The sequence below is a fragment of the Globicephala melas genome, chromosome 12, assembly GCF_963455315.2.
Source record: "Globicephala melas chromosome 12, mGloMel1.2, whole genome shotgun sequence".
Lineage (NCBI taxonomy): Eukaryota > Metazoa > Chordata > Mammalia > Artiodactyla > Delphinidae > Globicephala > Globicephala melas.
In genome coordinates this window covers 31,135,058-31,160,343 of record NC_083325.1, presented here as the reverse complement: position 1 = coordinate 31,160,343, position 25,286 = coordinate 31,135,058, and the positions used below count along the sequence as shown (strand labels likewise).

The following is a 25,286-nucleotide window of genomic DNA, read 5'->3' as shown; positions in this document are numbered from 1 at the left end:
GAACAAAGTTGGGGCTTCCCTGGTGGCGCAGTGGTTGGGAGTCCGCCTGCCGATGCAGGGGACACGGGTTTGTGCCCCGGTCCGGAAGGATCCCACGTGCCACAGAGCGGCTGGGCCCGTAAGCCATGGCCGCTGAGCCTGCACGTCCAGAGCCTGTGCTCCACAATGGGAGAGGCCACGGCGGTGAGCGGCCTGCGTACCGCAAAAAAAAAAAAAAAGAACAAAGTTGGAGGTCTCACTTTCTGATTTCAAATTTACTACAAAACTACGGTAATCAAAACAATGTGGTACTGGCATAAAGACAGATATATAGACCAGTGGATAGAATAGACAGCCCAGAAATAAACCCTCACATATATCGTCAAATAATTTTTCAACAAGGGTGTCAAGACAATTCAAGGGGGAAAGGGTAGTCTTTTCAACAAATGGTGTTGGGAAAAGTGGTATCCACATGACAAAAAATGAGGACCCTCACCTTACAACATATACAAAAATTAACTTAAAATAGAACAAAGATCTAAACATAAGAGCTAAAGCCAAAGGCTAAAACCAAAAGGCAACCCAAAGGATGGGAGAAAATATTTGTAAATCATATAACTGATAAGACATTAAATTCCAGAATATATAAAGTACTCCTACAATTCAACAACAGCAAAAAAAAAAAAACCCTATTTAAAAATGGACACAAGGCTTGAATAGCTCTCTCTCCAAAGAAGATACATAAATGGCTAACAAGCACATGGAAAGATCCTCAACATCACTAGTCTTTTGGGAAATGCAAATCAAAACCACAATGACATACCACTTCACACTCAGTAGGATGGCCATTATAAAACACACACACACAGAGAAAGTATTGGCAAGGATGTGGAGAAACTGGAACCCTTGTGCATTGCTGGTAGGAATGCAAAATGATGCAGCTGCTATGGAAAATGGTATGGTGATTTCTCATAAAATTAAACATAGAATTATCATTTGATTCAGCAATCCACTTTTGAGTATTTACCCAAAAGAAGTGAAAGCAGGAAGCTGTATAGGTATTTGTGTACTCATTTCGTAACAGCTATTATTTTGGCAATTCATAATAGCCAAAAGGCAGAAGCAAGCTAAGTGTCCATCAACAGGTTAATGGATAAACAAAATGTGGTATATACACATACAATTAAATATTACTCAGCTTTAAAAAGGAAATTCTGATACCTGCTACAACTTGGATGAATCTTGGCTAAGTAAAATAAGCCAATCACAAACGTACAAAAAGGCCAATTTCATAGAGACAGAAAGTGGTTGCCAGGAGCTGGGGAGGGAAATAGGAAGTTAGTATTTAATGGGTAGAGAGTTTCAGTTGAGGAAAATGAAAAGTTGTGGAGCTGGATGCTAGTCATGATTATATAACAATGTGAATGTACCTAATGCCACAGAAGTGTATGTACACTTAAAAATGGTTTAAATGGTTAATTTTACAGCATGTATTTTTCACCACAATAGGGAAAAAAGGCTTGGGTTTAGGGTCAGCAGCCCCTCTACCAAGGATTAGATAACTCTGTGGCCTCTGGTTGCTTAACCTCTCTCGGCTGTAAAATGAGGTAATAACAGTACATACCTACTTCACTGTTGAGGGCTGTTGGGATAAACGGGATGATTCCAGTAAAGCACTCACCACATAAGCACTAAAAGTTAGCTCTTAATATTATGATGAAGATGACTATGAGAATGGCACAGCTGACTACCAGGCATTGGATCAGGAAAGGACTGTAATTGTATTTTTGAATCACTATCATTTCTGTTTGGTATTTTATTGATAAAGTCCTTTCTATTCTCTTAATGGCCCCTGCTGGTTCACCATTCAACACTTCTAGGACTGAACTACATGCTGTATAATTTTTACCCAGCAAGTCTCAATGATGTCCAAGGCGACAGGACATTCCTTGGAAAAAGTAAGAACTACTATATTCATACCAAGGTAGAAGATATGATCCAGTTTATAAAAAGCACCTCAAGGATGATCTCCAAGCTCAGCAAAGCTTCCAGAGCCTTTCAGTCCTCCACCCTACCTATGATGTCAACTGTATAGATGTGCCAAGGTGTCTGTCAATCTCAAAGTGTTATTTGAGAAGTGCTGACTAGGCTTCTGGTCCTTCAGAAGTATTCTTATCCTTAGGTGAGATGTGCATTTTAACAAAGTAATTTAACCATTTATGATGGCTCAAGCTCTAAATCTGGGTGGAAACCAGGAAAATCCAATGAAAGTGGGTGATTCAAGGTCTCAGGAGGCCTATCTTCTCCCCAAGTCCAACGGCCCCCTGCAAGACAGGTGCTCTTGTCAAGGAAAAGGAGATGCAAGCATTTGAAGACACATGCTTTGTGCAGTCCCAACGGCTCCTAGAATCACATCCCAAAACATGTGGCCAAAGATCAAGAAGGTCACTGCAGGGCTCCAGCACCACCATCTGCTGAGTCAGCTCGGAAGACAAGCAACAAAGTTACTTGGTAAACATTAAGATTACTAAAATACACACCTCTGCTTCATTTACTGTCTGTGATGGGGACAGAACAGTACCAAAGGAAAGCAAGGCACTGGAGAGAAAACATCTGGCAAGGAAGGAGAGAGGGAAGAGGAGGGGCTCATGGAAGGAAAACATACGTGGCATCACACAGGGACGCATTTGACAGGTGTGAGATGAGGTTTAGTCAACTACCTCTGGTAAAGCCAGGCCTGGTCAGGCCACCTCAGTCCTTTCCCTGTGGAGCTAGCATTTCAAGCTAAGAGCTACCAGGGAGGGTGACAGCAATATTGCAGGTGCCCAGGTAAGGGTTTTAGCCAGGCTTTTCTCCACAGCACCTCACTTCCTTTCCCTGCCAGGAGAAAAAAGGTTTTCCTGTAACCCCAGCACCTTGTCTCCTCCACCCCTGTAATGACCTGAATGGTAGTCCATGTCATAACCTCAGAAACCTGTAAATGTGACCTTATTTGGAAAAAGGGTCTTTGCAGATGTAATTAATTTAAGGATCTCAAAATGAGGTCATCCTGCATTATACTAGTAGGCCCTAAATCCAATAACATACTAGTAGGCCCTAAATCCAATGACAATCCAATGACACTCACAGGAGAGACACAAAAAGAAGACGAGACGGTCACGTGAAGATGAGGGCAGAGATTGGAGTGATGTAGGCACAAGCCAAGAAACCCTTGAAGCCACCAGAGGCTGCAAGAGGCAAGGAAGGATTCTCCCCAAGAGCCATTGAAGGGAGTGTGGCCCTGTTGACACCCTAGTTTCAGACTCCTGGCCTCCAAAACTGTGAGCAGATGAATCTGTCATTGTAAGCCACCCAGTTTATGGTCATCTGTCAGACCAGACCTAAGAAAATAATACGACCCCCGCCATGGCAGGAAAAAAAACACACACTTTGCTGTACTCCTTCATGGGCACTTTCAAAGACCTTCCTTCTGGGGAATCACCACTTACATAGTCTACCAAGGAAACCACATCCACTGGTGGTGTGCTTTTCATGGGGACCTGGACCTTGGCTTAGCCCACGTTTCAGAGGCTTCACAGAGAAAGGGGCTCTGTAGGCCAGAACAGTTCAGTCCTGCCGGGCACGCAGCCCACCTACCCCACCTCATCTCACGCTCTGATCCTTACGGAAGACACAGTGAACAGCTAGGTATGTCATTCTGCTTTTAAACCAATTCGAAAGGAAATACGACTGTCCCACCTACATGGCTCAAAAGATACGGACAGATCACAATAGAAGATATTTTAAGAACCAGCTTGGAGAGTTTCTTTTTTTTTTTTTTAATAAATTTATTTATTTTTTGGCTGCGTTGGGTCTTCGTTGCTGCACGCGGGCTTTCTCTAGTTGCGGCGAGCAAGGGCTATTCTTTGTTGCAGCGTGCAGGCTTCTCATTGTGGTGGCTTCTCTTTGTTGCAGGGCAAGGGCTCTAGGTGCGTGGGCTTCAGTAGTTGTGGCACATGGGCTCAGGAGTTGTGGCTCGCGGGCTCTAGAGCACAGGCTCAGTAGCTGTGGTACACGGCCTTAGTCGCTGCGCGGCATGTGGGATCTTCCAGGACCAGGGCTCAAACCCGTGTCTCCCGCGTTGGCAGGAGGATTCTTAACCACTGTGCCACCAGGGAAGTCCCAGGAGTTTCTAAAGGAACCTGAAACACAGGATTTCCTCAGTGGACTATGGGGCAGGGACAGATGCCACAGCACCAGTCCTCTCCTCCTCACTGCTGCGTCTTATATTTCTCATTTCTTTTTTTTTTTTTTTTTTGTGGTACGTGGGCCTCTCACTGTTGTGGCCTCTCCCGTTGCAGAGAACAGGTTCCAGACGCACAGGCTCAGTGGCCATGGCTCACAGGCCCAGCCGCTCCGCGGCACGTGGGATCCTCCCGGACCGGGGCACAAACCTGCGTCCCCTGCATCGGCAGGCGGACTCTCAACCACTGCACCACCAGGGAAGCCCCTCTCTTCACTTATTTTTACCCTGTGTCTTTTAAACTATGAATTTGCCCTTATATGAAAGGCACTACACGCACACACACACACACACACACACAGAAATCAAGAAATTGTGACAGTCAACTCTGCTGCAACAGCTACACCCCCTATACTTTCTGCTAAATCACTTCTAGGACTTGACAACTGAGTGGTGGGTGTTCACCTCCTCAGTGCCTATACCTGTTCTGCTCATCACAGTCTACACAGTGCTTTCAACAGTGCCCTCATGAGTAGGGTCTCAAAATATACTTGCTGAATGACCAGTCTGTATATCAAAAGGTTAAATACTACAATGGTAAATTTTGTTATGCACATTTTTTACCAAAATGAAAAAAAAGTTTTCATTTTGTTAAAAACCACAATGAGGTACTACTTTGTACCTACTAGGATGGCTATTATCAAAAATAAAAATAAGCTACCAAGGATGTGGAGAAACTGGAACCTTCATACCTTGCTGGTGGGAATGTAAAAATAGTACAGCCACAGTACACAATACACAGTACTGTTTTCTACAATACAGTGGAAAACAGTTTGGCAGTTCCTCAGAAAGCTAAACACAGAATTACCATATAACCCAGCAGTTACACTCCTGGGAATATACTCAAAAAAACTCAAAAAGAATTTTGTTTTTCAACCCAAAACTTGTACACAAATGTTCCTAACTACATTATTCACAATAGCCAAAGGTGGAAAACAACCCAAATATCCATCAATGGATGAATGGATAAACAAACTGTGGTATATCTATACGATGGAATATTATTCAGCCATAAAAAGGGATGGAGTACTGACATATGCCACAACATGAATAAACCTCAAAAATATTAAGCTAAGTGAAACAAACCAGTCACAAAAGGCAATCATATACTATATGATTCCATTTATATGAAATATCCAGAATAGGGAACTCCATAGAGACAGAAAGCAAATTGGTAGTTCCAGGGGCTGGGAAAGGAGGAAGTGGGGAGTAACTGCTTAACAAGTACAGGTTTCCTCTTGGGAATGATGAAAATGTTTTAGAACAAGATAGAGGTGATGCCTGCACGTTATGAACGTACTAAATGCAACTGGACTGTTCACTTTAAAACAATTAGGTGAATTTCACCTCAACTGAAAAAGGTAAAATAAATCCAACTTTGCCATTAGAATTCAAAGAATACATATAAAACATTTTTAATGACTTAACTGATCATCAGGGTCTAAATCAGGGTTTCTCAACCTGAGCACTACTGACTTCGAGCTGGATAATTAATTCTCTGTCGTGAGGGGCTGTCCTGTGCACTGTAGGGTATTCAGCAGCATCCCTGGCCAATACCAATTTGATGCCAGTAACACACACACACACACTCCTCACTGAGTTGTGACAACTAACACTATCTCCAGACACTGCCAACCATACCCTGGTGGGTGAAATCGCCCCCAATTAAGAGCCGCTGGTCTAAATGAAAAAAGGGCTCTCCCAGCAATTACTAAGAATTTGTTCTTTTTCAATCCCTTGTCAACCTGGCAGTGTGACTCACTGTGTCCTGCCAACCCCACCAGCCACAAATGACCTATCTATGACTTCTGGCACCTGGTTGTAATGTCCTTTCTTCTACTCCCAATTCCCCCAAACCACTCACAAGTGCCCAGGATAGGCTGCTTTCTGCCTGCCAGGCTAGAGATTATTCAGTACCATTCACCTTGTCCCCAGCGCATGGCTCCATGTCTCCATTAGCACCCAAGAGACGGAAGGACATCCTCAAGGTACAGGTCAAGGAAAAACCCAACCTACCAGTTTTACAAGTAGGGCAGACCCTTCCTGTACCTAGGCCCTGGTTCCCCGACCTCAGTAGTTAATTAAAGAACAACAAAAGTTCCCCCCTCCATCAGTTCGTCCCCAAACAGGGTGACAGGTGAAATGAGAGGCACAAGGTCCCTATTCCTAGAAGATACGACTAAACTTTCAAGAACTTCAGGGATCTCTAACTTTGGGGAACACAGTCAATTCAGGCTTCATTGTTTTGACATTAATCTTTGAAAAAGCCCTCAAACCTTGAGAAGACAAATGGACTCTATTCCCATCTGAACCTATGTAGCCTTGGACAGGTCATTGAATCCTCTGGCCATAGTTTTCTCCTTTGCAAGATGTGTGGTTTAGGCTGTTTGAATTCTAAATTTAATGCATTCATTCAATACCTACTTCCTAAGTATCTACTTATTAAGATCATAGAGAAAGATAAGCAGAAACCTATCCATGCCCTCAAGGAGTACAAGTTGGGTCAGAGGTAGGTGAAGAGTAGCTTAGAAGACAGAGAGAGAGAGAGAAAGAGAGAGAGAGACAGTAAGATGGAACAAAAACTAAAGAGGTATGTGCCAAGTGCTCTTGAGTATGTGAGAGAACAAACATCAGGAACAACGAATCGCACGTAAAGCAAGTCAACAGATACTGCCCACAGCACCCTATATCTGTGCAGAAGGGGAAGCGACGAGTTTGAAGTGTTAGGGATGTTGGAGGAGGCAGTGTTTAATGGAGACTTCCCAGCTAACTATGTGGGTTCTTGAATAACTGGAAATATGCAAGATACCATTTCTAACTCACAGATTGAGCAATTTTGCTGACACAGTCAGACCTTTTCCTTTACCTAAAGGCTGAGTAAAAACTCAGAGAAGTGGTCCTTCATCTCTCAGTAACCCCTGAGGTAAAGGGCTTCCATAAGAGTTAATCACTAGTTCAGTGTGACAAAAGACAGCCAAGAGGCAACCAACCTGACCAGGAGGGCCTAAAGGTTAAAGGTGAGCAGAAACCCCCAGCAACAAAATGCAAAAGGCAAATTCAAAACCACGTACTGAGAATGTCTGTACAGTGACCATGCAAGGTCTCTTGCCTCTTTCTTCTCAAAGCCAAGCCCCAAGGGAGAATTTAAAATATATATTTAGGGCTTCCCTGGTGGCGCAGTGGTTAAGAATCCACCTGCCAATGCAGGGGACACAGATTTGATCCCTGGTCCCGGAAGATCCCACATGCCGTGGAGCAACTAAGCCTGAGCACCACAACTACTGAGCCTGTGCTATAGAGCCCGTGAGCCACAACTACTGAGCCCGTGCGCCACAACTACTGAAGCCCGTGCGCCTAGAGCCCGTGCTCCATAAGAGAAACCACCGCAATGAGAAGCCTGTGCACCGCAACTAAGAGTAGCCCCCGCTTGCCGTATCTAAAGAAAGCCCGTGCACAGCAACGAAGACCCAACGCAGCCAAAAATAAATAAATTTTTAAAATAAATAAATAATATATATATTTATGTATTTAAACATAAATAAACATGCTATGTAAATATATAGGTAAATATAAGTAAAAGGAAAGTTTCTTCCTTCTAATAAGAGGAAACACAAAGCTGTCAAATACCGTAAATTATATAAATGTAACAATAACAATAACAACAATTTAGCTCCAAAATCTGGCCAAAGATGTGTCATCCAAATTGCCCTGGCCTGCTCGAGCCAGCCAACATCGCTTGCATCACCAGCCCGCTGATGCCAGATCTTCCTACACCTCAAGAACTTCAGGGCAGGAGGTCAGATTTTTCCTTGTTCTCCTAAGCGGATTCCAGAGCATTACTCCTTCCACCTTCCACCCTCATGTAAAGGTTCCTGTCCCTCTGAGCCTGAGCCACCTGGCTCGGGTGGCTTCCACCCTGCCTTGCCTTTGTCCCTCCACCCTCTGACTCATTTCCCAACACTCACTGAAGGCTCTGGCACATGGCTTCCTCTCCACAACTCCTGCCGTCCTCCTGGGAGGTTTCAAGATCCATGAGGATGATTTATTCCTATACTTCAGCCTCCAAATGCCTTCATTACAGTGACCTTTGGTCTTCTCAACCACCTACACACACGGCCACACCTTGGACCTTGTCAACACAAACCCTGAATGACAACTGTTCACTTTCTGACACACCTTCCAAGCCTCCAGCCTCTCAGGTCTTCACTCTGGGCTGAACTGTTCTTCAAATTTATGCATCACCTAGCTCTGACTCTTTTCCGTTTTCTCCCAATCAAACAACCCTCTCCTTAAACAGTCCTCTCTCCCCCATTCTGGCCCCACGGCTGACAACCTGGACCACTCCTTTGATTCCTCTGTACCCCTGGCCTCCCAAAACATCTAAACGCTGGATCAAGGCTAAGTCCACCTGTTCTGCTCCAAGTCCCAGGTTCCTGAGTTCTACCAGAGAAAAATCACACAGGCTTGCAAAACTGCATCACTATCAATTCATGGTGTTCATCCTGCCTGAGTCCTATACCTGTCCTTGGACAGCTCCCTCTCCCATTCCTCTCAGTGATTAACCTAAACCCTCAGGAGTCTCCTCAGCCCCATACTCACCACTACCCTCAGCAGACAACCTTGCTTCCTCATTCCAGAAAAACGAAGGCATCTTCCGTGTCTACCTTCAAATTCCTATCTCCCCCACACCTCCAGCTCTCCCAATACAAGCTTAACTCTATCTATACTGATTCATTTTTCTCCTCCTATCTCAGAGGGTGAAATTTCCTTCTTCTTCTCCAAGGATCAGCATTGATCCCATTCATTCATTCATTCATTTACCCATTTAAGCAACAAATATTTACTAAGTGGTCTAGGCCTGTGAACAAAACAGACAAGCTCAGGAAGCTTACATTCTAAAGAAGGGAGACAATACATAAACAAATAGGTTAATTATTGAGCATATGAGAAGCAGGGAGGAGACAAAGGGAGACTGTGGGAAGGAGAGCTTGCGATGTTTATCAGAATGGTCAGAGAAGGACTCTCTGAGAAGGTGACATTTAAGCAAAACATGCGAGGGAGAGCAAGCTTTGGGGCTACCTAGAGAAGAGTACTGCAGACAGAGGGGAAAGCCCAAAAACCCCAAGGGGGAGGTGTGAACCTCCCCTGCTTTAAGGAACCCCAAGGAGGCCAGTGTGGAGAGAGTGCAATAACCAAAGAGGAACCTAGTAACACAGGACAGAAGAGAAGTCATTGTGAGCCAGAGCACAGTACTTTCTAGGCCCACACCAGAGTTTGCAGTTTAACTTCAGGGAGATGGGGAGTCACTGGATGGTTCCCAACAGAGAAGTAACGGAAAATGAGTTGCATTTAAAAGGATCCCTCTGGCCACTGCATTGAGGGCAGATTGAGGAAGCTTGGACAGAAGTAGAGAGACCAGTGAAGAGATAGCCAGTGTAATCCAGGCCAACAACAGCTGGGCCCAGGGAGACAGCAGAGGAGGAAGTTAGAAGTGGCTGGATTTGGGATCTATTGTGAATGTAGAGCAAAGAGGATTTTCCCAATCGGATGACTGGAGGAAAGGTTTTTGGCCTGAGTAACTGAAAGAACGGAGCTGCAATTCAAAAAGACGAAGGGTCCATCTCCTCCAGTCTCCTCAGGAGCCTTACAACTGCCCTCACTCTTGTTTTAAATCTCTTTCTTTCTCTGTCTTCTTATCAGCTACCATACAATCTCTCCTTTTCTTTTCTATTCACATTCCTTAAAGAAATAGTCGAGTCTCGGTTCTCCCATTCACCAGCTCACGTCTCTTCTAAAACTGCTCTTGCAGAAGCCAGGGCCATCCCATTGCCCAAACCAGAGGCCTTTTTCCAGTCTTTACCCTACTTGACCAGTCAGAGGCATCTGACCCTCTTTACTCCGACTTACTAACTCTGCAGAGCACCACGTGTGTGAGACACTGCAGTCTGCTGATTCTCCTCATACCTCTGGATAGTCTTCCCCTGTCTCCTTTAACGGCTTTCCTTACTAACTAGCCCTTAAATGTTGCTAAAACTCAACTCCATCCTCAGCCCATTGCTCTTCTTACTCTTGACTTCTCAAACTCGAGTACAAGCATCTCTTCATGGACAGCCCCAAACAAATCAATTTCGCAACATTCAACTTCCCTGGGTACTCTTTCCTAAAATGACTTGCCCGAGTTCCCCCAAGCCCTTATCTCACTTTCCCATAAATAAATAAGTAAATTTTGTAAAAGGCACACCCTTCACCCAATTCTCACTGCATCCCCCAGGGTGTAAAAAACACCAAAGCTCTGTGTATAAACCCATAGGGTTTCCTATATTTCTCTGACATATATATTTCTGCTAAGAATAAAGCACGGTGTTAGAAATGTGATATATTGGTGCATGTTGGGGTGTTCTGAATTCAGGTATATAATAGAGTGGAAGGAGGAAAGACAATTTTAACGGACCCTAAATGAGATGAGCTGAAGCCCCAGCAAGAAGTCTAGCTTAGCCCCCAGTCAACCTACAGAATCATGAGAAATAATAAACTGTTGTTGTTTTAAGCCACTGGGTTGTAGGGTAGTGTGTTCCACAGCAATAGGTAACCGAAACACACTACAAACTGATCAGGTTAAACTCATTATCCTCCCTCATTAAACCTGGGGCTTCCCTCTTTCAGTCTTTCCTCTCTTCCTGAATAATAAGCTCACTTAGTGTCACTTCTTTTTTTTTTTTTTAATTTCTTGGCTGCGCCGTGTGGCATGAAGGATCTTAGTTCTCCAACCAGGGATCAAACCTGCGCCCCCTGCAGTGGAAGCGTGGGATCTGAACCACTGGACCACCAGGGAAGTCCCAGTTAGTGTCACTTCTATCTCACGTACCTGGGCTCTCAAACTGGAAACCTAGAATCATTCTTGATTCCATCTCTCTCCTTCAACCTCTAAATCCAGTCAAGCACCAAGTCTTATGATATGACCTCTTAATATTCATCTGTACTCTCCTTTGTTTCTATCACCACTCTGCCACTTGAGCCCTCACTGACTTTCACCTGGATCATGGCAACAGCCTCCTCAATGTGCTAGACTCTGCTACCTCATGTCATCCTCCACAAATCTAACTACACTGCGAATCTGATCATGCTATCCCCCTCTTAAAAGTCTGAATGGCTTCCTTATTGCTCGAAGATAAAGTTCAAACTCACAAGATCTCTGTGATCTAGGCCCTATCTTTCTTCTCAGGCCTTTCCAAGTATGACTGCAGACAAAATCATAAAGAAAAAGATTTACATACTTGGTTGCACAAAAATTTTAAATATCTGCAAAAACCCCACCTTAACAGAAGGTAAATGACAAAATAGAAAAAAAAAACCTGATATGTGTACACACACACTCACAAAGTATTCATATGTTAAACAGGTAAAGCACTTCTATAAATCATTAAGATGAATGTCCTAACAGAAATGAATAAAGAAACAGAAAATTCACCACAGAAGAAATATAAAGGAAGGAAGGAAGGAAGGAAGGAAGGAAGGAAGGAAAGAAAGAAAGAAAGAAAGAAAGAAAGAAAGAAAGAAAGAAAGAAAGAAAGAAAGAAAGAAAGAAAGGAAGGAAGGAAGGAAGGAAGGAAGAAGGAAAAATGAAAAGAAAGGAAGAAAGGAAAGAAAGGAAGAAAAGGAAAGAAGAAAAGAAAGAAAGAGAAGGAAAAAAGAAAAGAAAGTTAGAAAGGAAGAAAGGAAGGAAGGAAGGAAAGAAAGAAAGAAAGAAAGAGGGAAAGGAAGAAAGAAAGAAAAGAGAAAAGGAGGAAGGAAGAAAGAGAGAAACGGAGGAAGGAAGAAAGAAAAAGAAAGAAAACATGTCCAACCTCATAAAAAGATAACACTTCTGGTGGAAGCATATATTGGTTTTATCTTTCTGGAGGCTATTTTATAATATGTACTGAAAGCTAAAATATGCATATCTTTTGATCCATCCATTTCACATTCAGAAATTTATTCTAAGGAAGTAATAGAACAAGTACCCAAAGGCTTTAAAAAATACTCGTTGCAGTTGTTTTGTAATAGCTATAAATAACCTAAATGACTAATAGGAGATTGGTTAAACAAATCACAAAACGTTCACACAATGGACTGAAACTGTTGATGCAGACGCTTAACACAAAAAGATAGTTAGGATATACTGCTATGTGAGAAAGCAAACTACAGACAAAGCATATTCTTATCCTTAAAAAATGCACAAGTCTGGAAGGTACACACCAAAATGTTAACAAAGGTAATTTATGCGATTATGGATAATATTTTCTCTTTTTGTCTGGCTTTATCTTCTAATTATTCTACTATACTATGGATTAATTTTTGTCATAAAATTTTTTTAAGACTTCTGGATTGCTTTCTTCCATATCTCCCAAAGATTATATATGGAGCTAGCATTCATTTCATTCTTTCCCGTCTTCCAGGTCCAACCCCAAATACCATCTGAGGGTCTCCAGCAGGGCGCTTATTGAGATATAAACAGATACAGCATTGAACAGTGGATTATAATCCTGGAAACTTCTCTGTGGTTTCAAAGAAATCAAAACTGAATGACTAAAATAATATTACAACGGTGCCTAGAACATTGCCTTACACTGAACGTGTGGAGAAGGGACTGAGGAGACAGCAGGAGAAGGGATAGTAAGTGAAAAGGAAAATGGAAATGGGTTAAGGCACGGCACTGACACTCAACTTTACAGACAAAAGGCTTTAAACACATTTAATTAATAATAAATACCAAATGGTAACTCGTTATGTCTTCAGAACTCAACGTTTCTAGCAGAAGAGACATAAAAAACTGGTTTCTGTGCCAACAAGAGACATGAAGCCCATGCTCAGCAGTTCATGCACTTTAATCACGACAAGACCCTCAAATGCTCACTAAGAGCCTCTTTATTGTTAGACACGCGTCTAACAAGCTTAGTCATCTAGTTTCCAAGTCCACGGCAGATTAAAAGCAGCAAATTAGAGAGGCGCTAATTCAGGAAGACACTCGGGTAGCAGTAAGGAGCGATGGCTGACGATCTCAAAAGAAGGGAACCATAATGCACAACGTGAAATTCAAAAAGCATAGCAACCCAGGGCCATTTTATTCAGGAGCAAACTCTCTCACCCATAGCAAGCAAAGACCCTAACAGATCTATAACAAAACAGTAACATTCTAATAGTGCACTTGAGAAATAAGAGAACGGTAAGATGTTAGAGTTGAAAAGCAACTTCACCGTCATCTCGTCCTCATTTTACAGACAAGAACCTGATGGTGGACAGAGCTGGGAAGGCTTTTGTCCAGATTACAGGGCCTGGTGGTCACCACACAGATTCAGATCAGGAGTACTTTCCACCTATATTATGCTGCCTCTGTGGCATATAATTTAGAAGACAGGAAATAATGTATTTCAGAAAATGCCCAATCCAAAATTGTACATTTTTCAAAACAGACCCCCAAGGGTCAGGAAAGCATGTGCTCCTATGATGAGTCTTCTTGAATGGGCTCTCCATATGACCAGGCCATTCTTCTACTCATTCTTTGTCATTCCTTCTCTCCATAAACCTAGGGAATTCCTCCACCTCCTTCCTTACTCTCTTGAACCCCTCAACTCAACTCCCACCCCACAGCATTCAATAGAAAACAGAAGACATGAGGCAAGAACTCCCTCAACTTGCCAAACCTTACCAATTTCTTCTCCTCTGTTCCCATTCTTACTCCTCTTCCTTCCAGGTCAGTGCATAAAGTGCCCTTTCTCCTGTCCAAGGTCATCTCTCCCACCTGAGTTGATGACTCCACCCATGACCTGCCATCACCTCCTCAGCCCCATTCCAACAGTAATCCCCCCGTACTTCATTTCCAACTTCCTCCCGACTGGCCACTTCTTTTCTGCTTAATGTATTCAAGACTCTTCCACCATTTAAAAATAATAATAAATTCCTCCCTGACTCAGCACCCACCTCACTTCCCATTCACTCATTTCACTGCCACCTGGACTCCACTCCATGGCTCCACTTCCAATGCTCTTAACAAAGCTCATGAACGAACTCCACATTTCCAAATCCAAGAAACACTCTTCCACCATCATCGTGACCTTTCTGATTTCTTACACCTTGACACAGCCACACCCTCCTTCTTTTAAATCTACTTAGTATTCACTTTCCCCACTCACTCTCTCCTGATTCCCCAACCCCATCTTCAGCCATTCCTTCTGCCTCCTTCATGTGCTCACTCATTCATTCAACTGGCTTTCACTGAGCTCCGCAGATGTGCTGGGCACTACACGGGCACTGGGGATAGAGCAACGAACAAGTCAGCCAAGGCTCCGCTTTCATGGACGTGAAATTCTAGTGGGGGGAGATAAACAATGAGCAAGAAGAATCAGTTGACACGTGCTACGTGGCAAAATAAAACATGGTGAGTTCCTTATATTGGATAGTCAAAAAAGGCCTCTCTGAGGTGAGATTTCAGTGAGATCTGAATGGCAAGAAACAGCCAGCCATGGAAAGATCAGGAAAAACATTCCAAGCAAAGGGACCAGCCATGCCTAAGACAATAAAGAGGAGACGCTGTTAAATGCTCAGAAAAGGTAAAGAGGAATCACTGCTGTGACTAAAAAGCATGCTGGCTGAGGTTAAGGGAGATGCAAGTTCTGGTAGCAGTTTGCAGGTCAGAGTGAGGAGGCATCCAAAGGACTGGTCACTTTGACAGCTGTGGTGAGTACTGAGGCTAGATAGGACAAAGGTTAGGTGGGATTAAGGTAGGTGGGTGGGGAGGGGGAAGGGATCCCAGATGCGGGGAACACTATCAGGAGAGCATGGGAAAGAGCTAAATCCACGGTTCACAGGAGATGAGGGGGGCACAGGCCTGAATGAAACAGGAGACCTGTGTTAGAGCACAAGGATTTGAAGGTGGATACACGGCTGGGGGCAGGAGTTCCTCAGGCAGAGAGGGCCATCATACTAACAGTGACTTGACAGGCTGGGGCAATTATCCTAACACAGGTGGGTTTCAAGCAGGGAAAAATAAAATAAAATAAAATCTGAATTCTCTCTCCTCCTTATTCATCCTGGGGTTTGTAATAGATACTGTGAAAGATATAGATATCTATCTATAAATATTATCTATTCATCTATCTGCAAGACTCTAGCTCCACCAGGTTTTACATACAGCAAACCAAATACTGCCTGATAAAAACAAAATTCAGGCACCTAAATACTAAGAGTTACTGTTTGCAGACTACTAACTACACGCTAGGCACTAAGTTAAGTGCTTTGCATAATTTCCTCTAGCCTCACAACCACTCAGAGTATTCTCTGTACTTTGCCAATGATAAGCCAGTATCTTAGTAAGTTGCCCAACACCACAGGGACCAGGCCAGGATTCAAGCCAAGGGCTGCCCACCTCCAAGCCGCATGCTTTTAAACCACCACGTGTGATGCTAACCTTGAAAATCCTCTCCTAAGGAGAACATCATCGTGTTCCCTTTGACCTAGGGAGTCAGGGAGGAAAGACAGTACTGAACATCAGGTTTTCCCCAATCATTACTGAGTTACACCTTCCGGTCAAACCGAGATTTTCCCATAGCCAAAAAGCCAGACGGAATTATTTCTTCCAACACTGCCCACTCCCCCACCACCAAGATTCCCAGGCTTCTAAAAATAGTAAAGGACAAAGGTCTGAGGAACAGGGCTAGTCTATCCCCAGGGGAAATTAAACGAGTCTAACAAACCTGTAAGATAATCAGCACTTCCTGAACCAACAAAATTCACTGACCAGGGAAAATGATGAGTCGAGGGTACTAGTGGGAGACATGCCACCTCTGTGAAGCTGGAAGGGCCCAACTGATGAGGTCTGAGTCCTCTTCTCTCTTCCTGTCCCCGGGTAATGAAGTCTCCATTTTGTTCTCAAATTCACGCTCAGTACCAGAGGGACAATAATCTTTCTCTTACTCTAAAGGTCCCAGTACAATAGCTATAAGTCCTTAAAAACAGGCGCCAAGCAAATTACATGGCATTATACTGCTTTCCCCAGGATTCAAGTCCTAGATGAAAGGCATCATTATTTAAGATCATTATAATTACAAATGATAATCCAACATCAATGCTTCACTTGGCCTTCTATTATAATAATATAGGGATGCCATAAACTCTTTCATCCAACAATCTCTTGGCTCTTCAGAAATCATAAATAACAAAGCTTCCTTACTCTCTTGAACCCCCCACTGTGTGGCTATGTCAAGGTGTAATTGGCATTGCCTTCCATTGTCTGCCAAGGTTCACTCAGAGCCCAAGGAGAAAACTGATCAGCTCAAGCTGATTCACTCACAGCACATCTCAAATGAAACTCCAAATTTTTACTCTTTTAACTTTGTTCCAACTTGGGGAACTCACCCTCTGCCAAGGTAGAAGTCTCACTCATAAGAAGAACTCCTCCTTCTAACAACTGTCCATAACTCAATAGAAGAACTGAGATTGTTTATACATAATAGACTAAATGATAATAAAAATAACAGACTAATAATAATAAAGATAATAATGGAGGAAGAAAGTAAGCACAAAATCTTGCAGCCAGTATTGCCTTAACGTGCTGATACTCATTATTCCTGATTCAAAATCACATAGAATGAAAAAGCTTTTTTGCTTTGGGTATAAACACAGAACATATGATTTATTTATGCAGGCAACACTGTTCCTTGAAAGAGACTAAAAATGTTGCAATACTTCAACTTTACTAAGAATATAACATGTGCAAAGGTGCTGAACTAGGTATGTTCCCTAAAACAAGGTTCCTCGAAGAAGGGGTTCCAGAGAAAAGACTCACAGTTGAGAACAATCCCACTCCAGGAAATCTTGCCTAACCATCTCAGTCCTCATTGCCCTCCTTCCCCTCAACCCCTCCACAATTTAGAGAGTACACCACACATGCCAGCATTTCAATAGCTATTGTCTTGTGGGGTGCGCGTGCTTCCTGCGTGTTGGTCACGTCACGTCAACTGGGAGGGCAGAAGCCAAGCTTTCCATTACTTCTCTCTGCCACAGCACCTCAAACAGAGCTGGTAAAGAATATGCTAGATGCTCAGTAAACCTTGCTCCCCCTGGCTGGAGGGGCAAGCTGTCTCTTATGCTCTCTGCATTATACCTCCAGCCTCTCACTTCATGATCACAGCATCCCTACAGAGGTAGGAAGGACGTTTTCTACAGCGAGGAAGCAAAGGCTTACAATAGTTAAATGACTTCCCCAAAGACGACAAGTAGCAGATGTGAAAGAACTTGAACCCAAGACCCTTAGCTGCAAGTGCTAGACTCTTCCTTACACAAAGGATTACCAACATCTTCTCTCATAACATTCTGACCTTTAATATCCCTCCCCAACTGAACCTCGCTCTGAGTAATTCAAGTCAGAAAATGCTTCCACCACATTTTGGGGTTGCTCAGATATGGGAATATGGGGAGAATTTTTTAAAGCTCATAATTCACATGCAGTCAGTGGAGAGTCCTGCCATAACTCCTCTCAGCCAGGACCCACACAGACTCGCCGTTCTATCTCCGTTGGTTTACCGGTTTACTCTGCAAGTAGCTGTTTTACACAGAAAATGACGTAGAGGTTTTTAACCATAATAGGTTAAGAAAGATTGCTGGTTTGCTGATTCTGAGAAAATAAATTTTAAAATTAAGTGATTTACCTGAAGTCACACAGCAAATTAGACCCTTCTGAGCCACCCGACTCCTCTCTGTCCCTATACTGGCTGACACATCATGCTGTACCACATTGGCACTGCTGACATTTGGGTCTAGATGATTCTCTGTCGGGGGTGGGGAAATCGTGTACACTGTAGGACGTTTAGCAGGAGCCCTGGCCTAAACTCACTAGCTGCCAGTGTTACCCGATCCTGTGACGATCAAAAATGTCTCCAGATGTTGCTAAATGTCACCTGGGGATAATCGCCCCTGGTTGAGAACCACTGCTCTAGACCAGTGGTCTCCAAACAGAGGTACACAAAGCAATCCACTGGGTTTAGAAAGAAAATATGAGACTATTTTTATTAACTGTCATCTTAAAAAATAAGATTTTTATCTTTACTAATATTTAATATACGGTCCATCTCTAATGTTTCCATCAAGTCCAAATGTCAGTCACGTCTCAGACACATCTGATGGAATCCTGGGGGAAGAGCGGAAGCTCCGTAGCAAAGGCTGAGATGTACTGAGAGGTACTGCAGTCCATGTGCTTGGTGAAGTGTGTTTACTGATTACATTTGTTTTAAATGGATTAGCTCTCATAAAACAAACAAGGGGATTAAAAAGATTCCTGCAAAGAAAGCTTGGATAAAGATAACACAAGCATACGTGAGCAACAAGAGAATGGCAGGGCCTGATTTCTATCCCGGTGTCCTCTTCAACAGTCACACTACAACGCAGAAACAATCACAGTCTAATAAGATATGACAAGAAGTTCACCGAAACCTTGCTGAGATTCAAGTGTGGATGTGCAACCACTATCATAAATGATGAACTTCACTATAAGTACACACTACGCCTTAAGATTATTAGCTAATGACAGCAGGCCATGAATATAATGTAAATAAACAAGGGAGAGCATGTCTGTAAACTGAGTGTTATTCTACCTAAAAAGTTTAAAAGACTATTGTTCTAAACCAACACTGCCCAAAGCACTTTCTCCGATGATGAAATTTTCTCCGTCTGTGTTGTCCAAAATTGTAGGCCTTAGCCACACGTGGCTATTAATCAACTGAAATGTGGCTACTGTGTCTGACGAATTAAATTTTTATCTTTTATCGGATAATTTAAATTTAAATACCCACATGTGGCTACTGGCTACTTTACTGGCCTGCACAGCACTGGACACTAGGAGATCACTACTGTCTCAAAACATACAGCTCTCAGCAAGCAGTGTACTTTCCTGCTTTTGTGTCTTGGGTTATTCTCTCTGCCTAGAATGTTCTCTTGACCCTGTCCATCTAGTACTAAGTTCTTATTTCGAAGACACATTTCAAGTATCACTTTCTTTAGCTTTCCCTGACTACTCCTCACCCCACAAGATTAATGGCTCCCTCATGTCTGTCCCCTAGCCCTTGTACATCCCTCATCACAGCACGTAGAGCTATTTGCTCGTATGTCTGAAGTTCTATGATAGTGAGGCAGAGCCGTGTCTTATTTAATCACTGCACGACATCCAGCACAGGCACGGTTACTGAACACGGCAAAGAATGAACGAACAAACCTGGGTCTTCCAATCACACTGCAGTGCTACCGCCACCACACCAAACACACCAAAAGATGGCTCCAGAAAAGTATGCTGAAGGCTCCGCTCCGCTACTTCAAGTGCTGGATGCTGCTTCACTAGACAATTTCATTTCTATGATTATCATTGTTCGGCTCTTAAAGATGCAGAGGGCACAGGGATTTCTTAAGCAGCTCAGAAAGCATCTATCCTTTGAAGAGGACAAGATGAAGGTGGACGGTGGGGTGAGTCCCCTTTCTGTCTCAAGTGTCAACTTTCAAATACTGCAAGGTAAAATGACTGCTCTGATGCAGTAGTATGTTTTCATGTGCTCTTTATTAATATTTACCAAGCTTTTCCTGTGTACTCTACATGCAGTTTTAGCTACCGAGGTACAAGTGTATGCCTCCCCCCGTACCCTCCCTCTCAAAACCCATATGAAACTGTTTCTCTTCATGACCTCTCATTAAATGAGTGTGACTTTGTTAGAAAGACCAAAGGAAAGGCTTTGACCACGCAATGACTTATTCTAGATTTCATTGCTGAATTCGAGATTTGGCTATATTTAGCAAAGCTATAACCGTCATCATGCCCGAAGCCAGGAAGAAGACACCATTCACAAGCCACCCCCTGAAAATCTGCAGTTGCCACTAAAAAACCAGACTTCCCAGCAGGCAAAGACATCTGAAGTGGGAGGGGTCAAATTGGTTGTTTGCATCAAGGGAAGACCTCACATGCTTATAGCCAACCTCCCTGCCTGGCGCTGAAGCTCTCCGTGGCCTTATTTCCTTTTCTTTTCTCTCCAACATACCTTCTGCTTGGGCCAAACACCCTCATTATCTCCCCTGTCCACTCCTTCCTGTAACACTGGTCTTCTCACTCCCCCGGCTGCTTCTGCTTCAAGCTTCTTGCCTCTCCTCGAACCTTCGGGACCACTCCTTCCCCAGACACCAGCCACCTCCTCGCCCCCACTACTGGCAAAGGGCTGAGGCACAGAGGGAAGCAGTGCACATTGGACAGCTAGCCAATGGTTACTCAGAAGGCCCAGGGCCACTGGGGAAAGCAAGCAGCCAGCACAGCCAGGGAGCAAATGTAAAAGAACTTCCTTCTACCATGCCATGTCCTTCTTCCCTTGACTCTGGAAGGGAAACTTCTACTAACCAAAATGATAACACCAGACTAGCCAGTTTTCCCAGAACTCACCATACTGTCTCCCCTCTTCGCACTTTTGCATGTGCTATTCTTTCTGCTTAGAAAGGCTTGAGTAACCCTCATCCGGAATATATGCTGGGTAATTTCCATTCCTGTTCAAACGACACTTCATCTGGAAACCCTCAGCCCCAGGCCCTTTATCATCTCATAACATCTTTTTTCCACCTACTCCACACCCAGGACCTTGCTAAGTGCTGCACACTTATCGTAGCGTTATTTGCTGGTCTATGAGCTTCTTAAGAGCCGGGCCCAAGTCCCATTCATCCCAGTAGCTCTGGAGCCTAATACAGCACCTGCCACAGAGGAGGCACCAACAAACGTTCACTAAACGAATACATGCATGCGTCATACTGATACCACCAATACATATGTATGCCATACATACACACACACACACGCACACACATTTGTTAGGTTTAGGTGATTTCACACATATTTTTTAAGCCTCACTACTTTGCACTGTAGGTAGGAGAAACTGTCAGTTTACTGACATGGAGACTTACTGAGTAGTTCTCATTAGCCCTAGACCTGAATTCCTTTAGTGTAGCTCAGAAAACTTTCCTGAAGGGCCCCCTGCTCCACCTTATACAGAATGTTCAGGACTGCTGTCTTGGACACAGCAGGTAGTCAACATTTACGTATTGTCTGGAGCTTAGAGGTAAGGCCTCATAGAGCTAGGGGGATATGACAAAAGCGTAGCCTCTCAGTCCTCCTTTGAGCATTGCTCCACTTTTCCCATTGAGCTCATTCTGGAAGCTTAAACCAGATCTTCCCTTGACATCACACGCCTGTTACTTCACACATGATTTAGCATCTCATCATGGCATCTTCACTGAGGAAGCTAGAGAGAAAATATCCTCCCCTGCACCAGCCTACACAAAGCCAGACCCCTCGTGACTTAGAACCTTCACTTCCCCCAGACAGACAAACCCTCACTGGACTAGTTAGGGAAACTGGGTGACTGGGGCTGATGCCGCTGACGGAAAGATGGCAGCCCAGGCACTCTCCTGCCTTACACTCCAGCACCTCCTCCTTGGGGTTCCTGCGATTCCTCACTGTAAAGTACAGACCAAACCCACGTGAAGGAAAAAGGGACGGTCAGTGAGACGAGGTGGTAACAGGGTCTGAGCTTGAAGCCCAGCACATCATCCCTCCCTGAACTGCCTGGCCACTGCCCTGGGCACTTTGATGCATGATTCTCGTCATCCTAAGACAACACTGGCTGGGACTGGTGGCTAGGTCGGCACCTGGGGACTCAAAGCGAAGAGGGTTCAGGAAGGAGCATGGCTACCCAAAACATCTGTTGACCCTTTAAGGAGCTGCTGATGCCTCTGCAAAGAACATGTGGCTGTGTCTACCCACACCGGGGGAAAGGAAAGCTGCAGACTGCTGCAGTCAAACTAGCCTTCACATTGCCCCCCATTCCTCCTGGCTGAGAAATAATGGCTACCAATTATTGAACATCTGAAAACTGTTAAATAATTTACATACATTGCCTCAGTTAATATTCAAGACCGCTCCGTAGGGCAGTGGTTCTGAAACTTTAGCTTGCAGCAGAATCTCTCCAGGAACTTGTTAAAGCCCCACAACCAAATTTATGGGGTGAGGCCTGAACCTGCATTTCTAACAAGCTCCCACGTGATGCTGACGCTCCGGACCGAGGCTCCACACTTTGAGAGTGCCAGAGGGAAACAGAGATTCAAGAGAGGTCTGAAATGTCTTACCCAAGGTTTCACAGCTAGTAAAGAACAGATCCAGAATTTGAATCTAGATCTACCTGATTCCACAGACAGCCCTGGTAACCGTGCTGCTGTAGGGGTGAATGTTTGCCTTGTTTTCATAAATTCACTGACAGCTCCTTAAACGCAGGCATCACACTTTAAACCCCCCTATATCCTTCCCAGAACCTTGCAGTGCCTTTGTACTTGGTGGGTTCTTCACAAGTACTTTGTATACTGGCTCCTACACAGCTACATACTTCTAAGAACCACATACTCAAATTCAGTTATAGTCAAAGAACATAAAGAGGGCGACACTGCCAGACCTAGCTGAGCCTTTGTCCGTGCTGTCACCGTACCTGGATAACTCCTGCTCGTCCTTCAGTCAGTCACTTCCTGCCGCAAGCAGTTCTTGGCTCTCTAAAATTGGAGGCCACTGCACCCTAAGCTTATCTCCATGATAGCACATATTGCTCTGTTTTAAGTGGCTGTTTTCCATCTCTCAAAGTAGTTTGTAAATTCCAGTATCTAGTTTTAAATCATATTCCCCAGAGCCCAGCACAGTGCCTGGCACATCACAGACACTCCATAACTGTTTGTTGAATGAATAAATGAATGAATACAGAGCTGCAAGCCCTCAGTTCCATTTAAAAATACCATCATGCATGATGTGCAGTTCTCAGGGATGAATTCTGGGGAAGAGAAGGGCAGCCTAGATAAAAAAGACCAATTTTGCCTTTTCTCCTCCCCGTCAACTCAGACTCCGAGAAAAGGCACTGCTTAGGGTAGCATCACCTCTAATGAGACAATAGCCTAGCTGAACAAAATGTTTCTGGGCTCTAAGTTCAGCACAGGCTGTTGAGAGGGAAGGAAAGAGCTCTGGGCCCCCTCCTTCCTCTTGATTTCTCTCTCACACACACTCCTTCTCCATTTCTCCATCCCACTGCAGTCAAGGGCTTTGGCACAGGTATGAAACAGACAGACCAGACTCAAGGGTGTGGATCTGGCAGCGGGCACAGAAGCATCTCCCATCCTGCACCAAAGCCCACAAGGAAGGATCCAGAGGGACAGTGACTCAGGCCCCGGATTAAGTCCAGCTAGAGCAGTACTGAAAATGGAAAAGAGCAACAATTTCATAAGGACATCAACTGCCAGGTCTTTTTTAAACCAGTGTTTTTAAAAAGTCTTCAACCGTAACCCCAGAAAACTGGGCCCAGCTGAATCCCATGCTGACAGAAGCTGAGAGCCAAACAGCTCCTCCTCCAAACCCACCACGAGCAACACTCACCGTGTCAGGCATGTCCCAAGCCCAGGTTGGGGCCCTTGCTCCAACCTTAGCTTGCAAGAAGGCTTCTTCTCCTGCTAATAAACTGTTCCCCCACCATGCTGCAGGAATAGAGGCCTCCCCTTCCCCCATCCCCTCTTGGCTGATAAAACAACCTACAGCAGGTTGGCCCCATCCAATTAGTTGGAATAGCTTCATGCCAAGGAAATTGCTGCTTTTATTAAAAATAAAAGCTCACTAGGCAGGCAATGGGCTGTGAAAATTATGAGTCTGGCATAATTATGAAGGTCGACGTTAAGGTTACCAAAAGAGACATGCAAAGATTACAGGACAGCCTGGGGGATGAAGATATATATCTACATGTCTATAGATACACAGATGAACACGTGTGTAGGGAATTTACGCAGCAGATCTAAATAACATTAACATCCTCTCCAAAAGAGAAAAAGAAAAAATCGGAGGCCACTCTCAAGTAATTCTTTTGGCAAAACACAACCACACACACACACACACACACACCAAAAACCAAAAAACAAGAACAGGAGAAAGAGGGGCCTACTGGACTGATTTCAAAATAACCACATTCATTTCATGTAATTTGTTATCTTAGCTGCATCCTGGGGACCTGATTACAGTTGGGTCAGGAAACAAATCTAGTCAAATCCAACAAGAGCCTTGGCTCTTAGAAAAACACACTCTGATTCTCTGAAAATCCTCTCTTCCTTCCAGTGCCTGCTCAAGGGAGTGGGAAAGTTGGGTAGAAGAAACCCCTCTTAAAGGTCCTCCATCCCCACCGCTCAGCCCTCACATCAGTATTTCAAGTTTTAGGTGGATGACAAGCCCCACACCCTACATCTGATGTAAAGCTTTACACTTTCACCCATACGTTTTCTCGTCTGATCCTCATAATTCGGTGAGGCAGGCAAGAAGTGGCTTGTCAAATTTTTTTTTTAAATAAAAGGCCACCGAGGTAAACAATTTCTGGCAAATTCCCCCCACCCCATAAAGCCCTGTCACTTTGAAATCTCAGTTTCAAATTTCTCAAGGACAATGATTCACAGGGCAAGGGGAGGGGGAAGGGAGGGTCAACTGGTCAAAACCCATTCATACATTTAACGTCTTGCTGCATCAGCACAAGATTTTAATTTACGGCGCACTGAAAGAGTCCCACCATACCTTCCGCCAACACCTCGTCCACAGTGACCTGCTGTCGCCCAATGCCAAAGACCCTTCCGATGTAGCCACTGCCCAGGCCCGAGGTGCTGCCCCCTCCTCCGCTGGAGCCAGAGCCCAGGCCAGAGCCGCCCTGCTCTCGCCGGGAGTCGAAAAACTTCTTCATCTTGCGAAAAGGAAGCAGTAAAGCAAAATACCGACGGTTTCTAGATTTTTTTTTTTTTTTTTTTAACAAGAGATCCAAGGATTTCTTCTCGGATTTCAGCTAGGAGAGGAGCCACCCGAATCCGGCCGAGGGGGTGGGGGCTGAGGGAGGATGCCTATAGGAATATGCGTGTCAATCGCGCGGCGGTCCCCTCCTCCTCAAGAGAGCGATTCGTGTAAGTTTAAACCTGT

The 25,286-nt window shown here is 44.2% G+C and overlaps 1 protein-coding gene across 11 annotated transcripts in view; it reads right to left on the bottom strand.

Moving 5' to 3' along the window:
- Window positions 1-25,286, bottom strand: part of AAK1 (AP2 associated kinase 1) — a 167,855-nt gene that overhangs the window by 141,925 nt on the left and 644 nt on the right. For all 11 annotated transcript variants that reach the window (XR_009566223.1, XM_030877454.2, XM_060309532.1 and 8 more), the window contains exon 2: window positions 24,894-25,282. Coding sequence is in view for 10 of the 11 variants with exons in the window: in XM_030877454.2 (XP_030733314.2) it covers window positions 24,894-25,056 (163 nt within the window). In the remaining variant the exon portion in view is untranslated. The remainder of the gene's footprint in view (window positions 1-24,893; window positions 25,283-25,286) is intronic.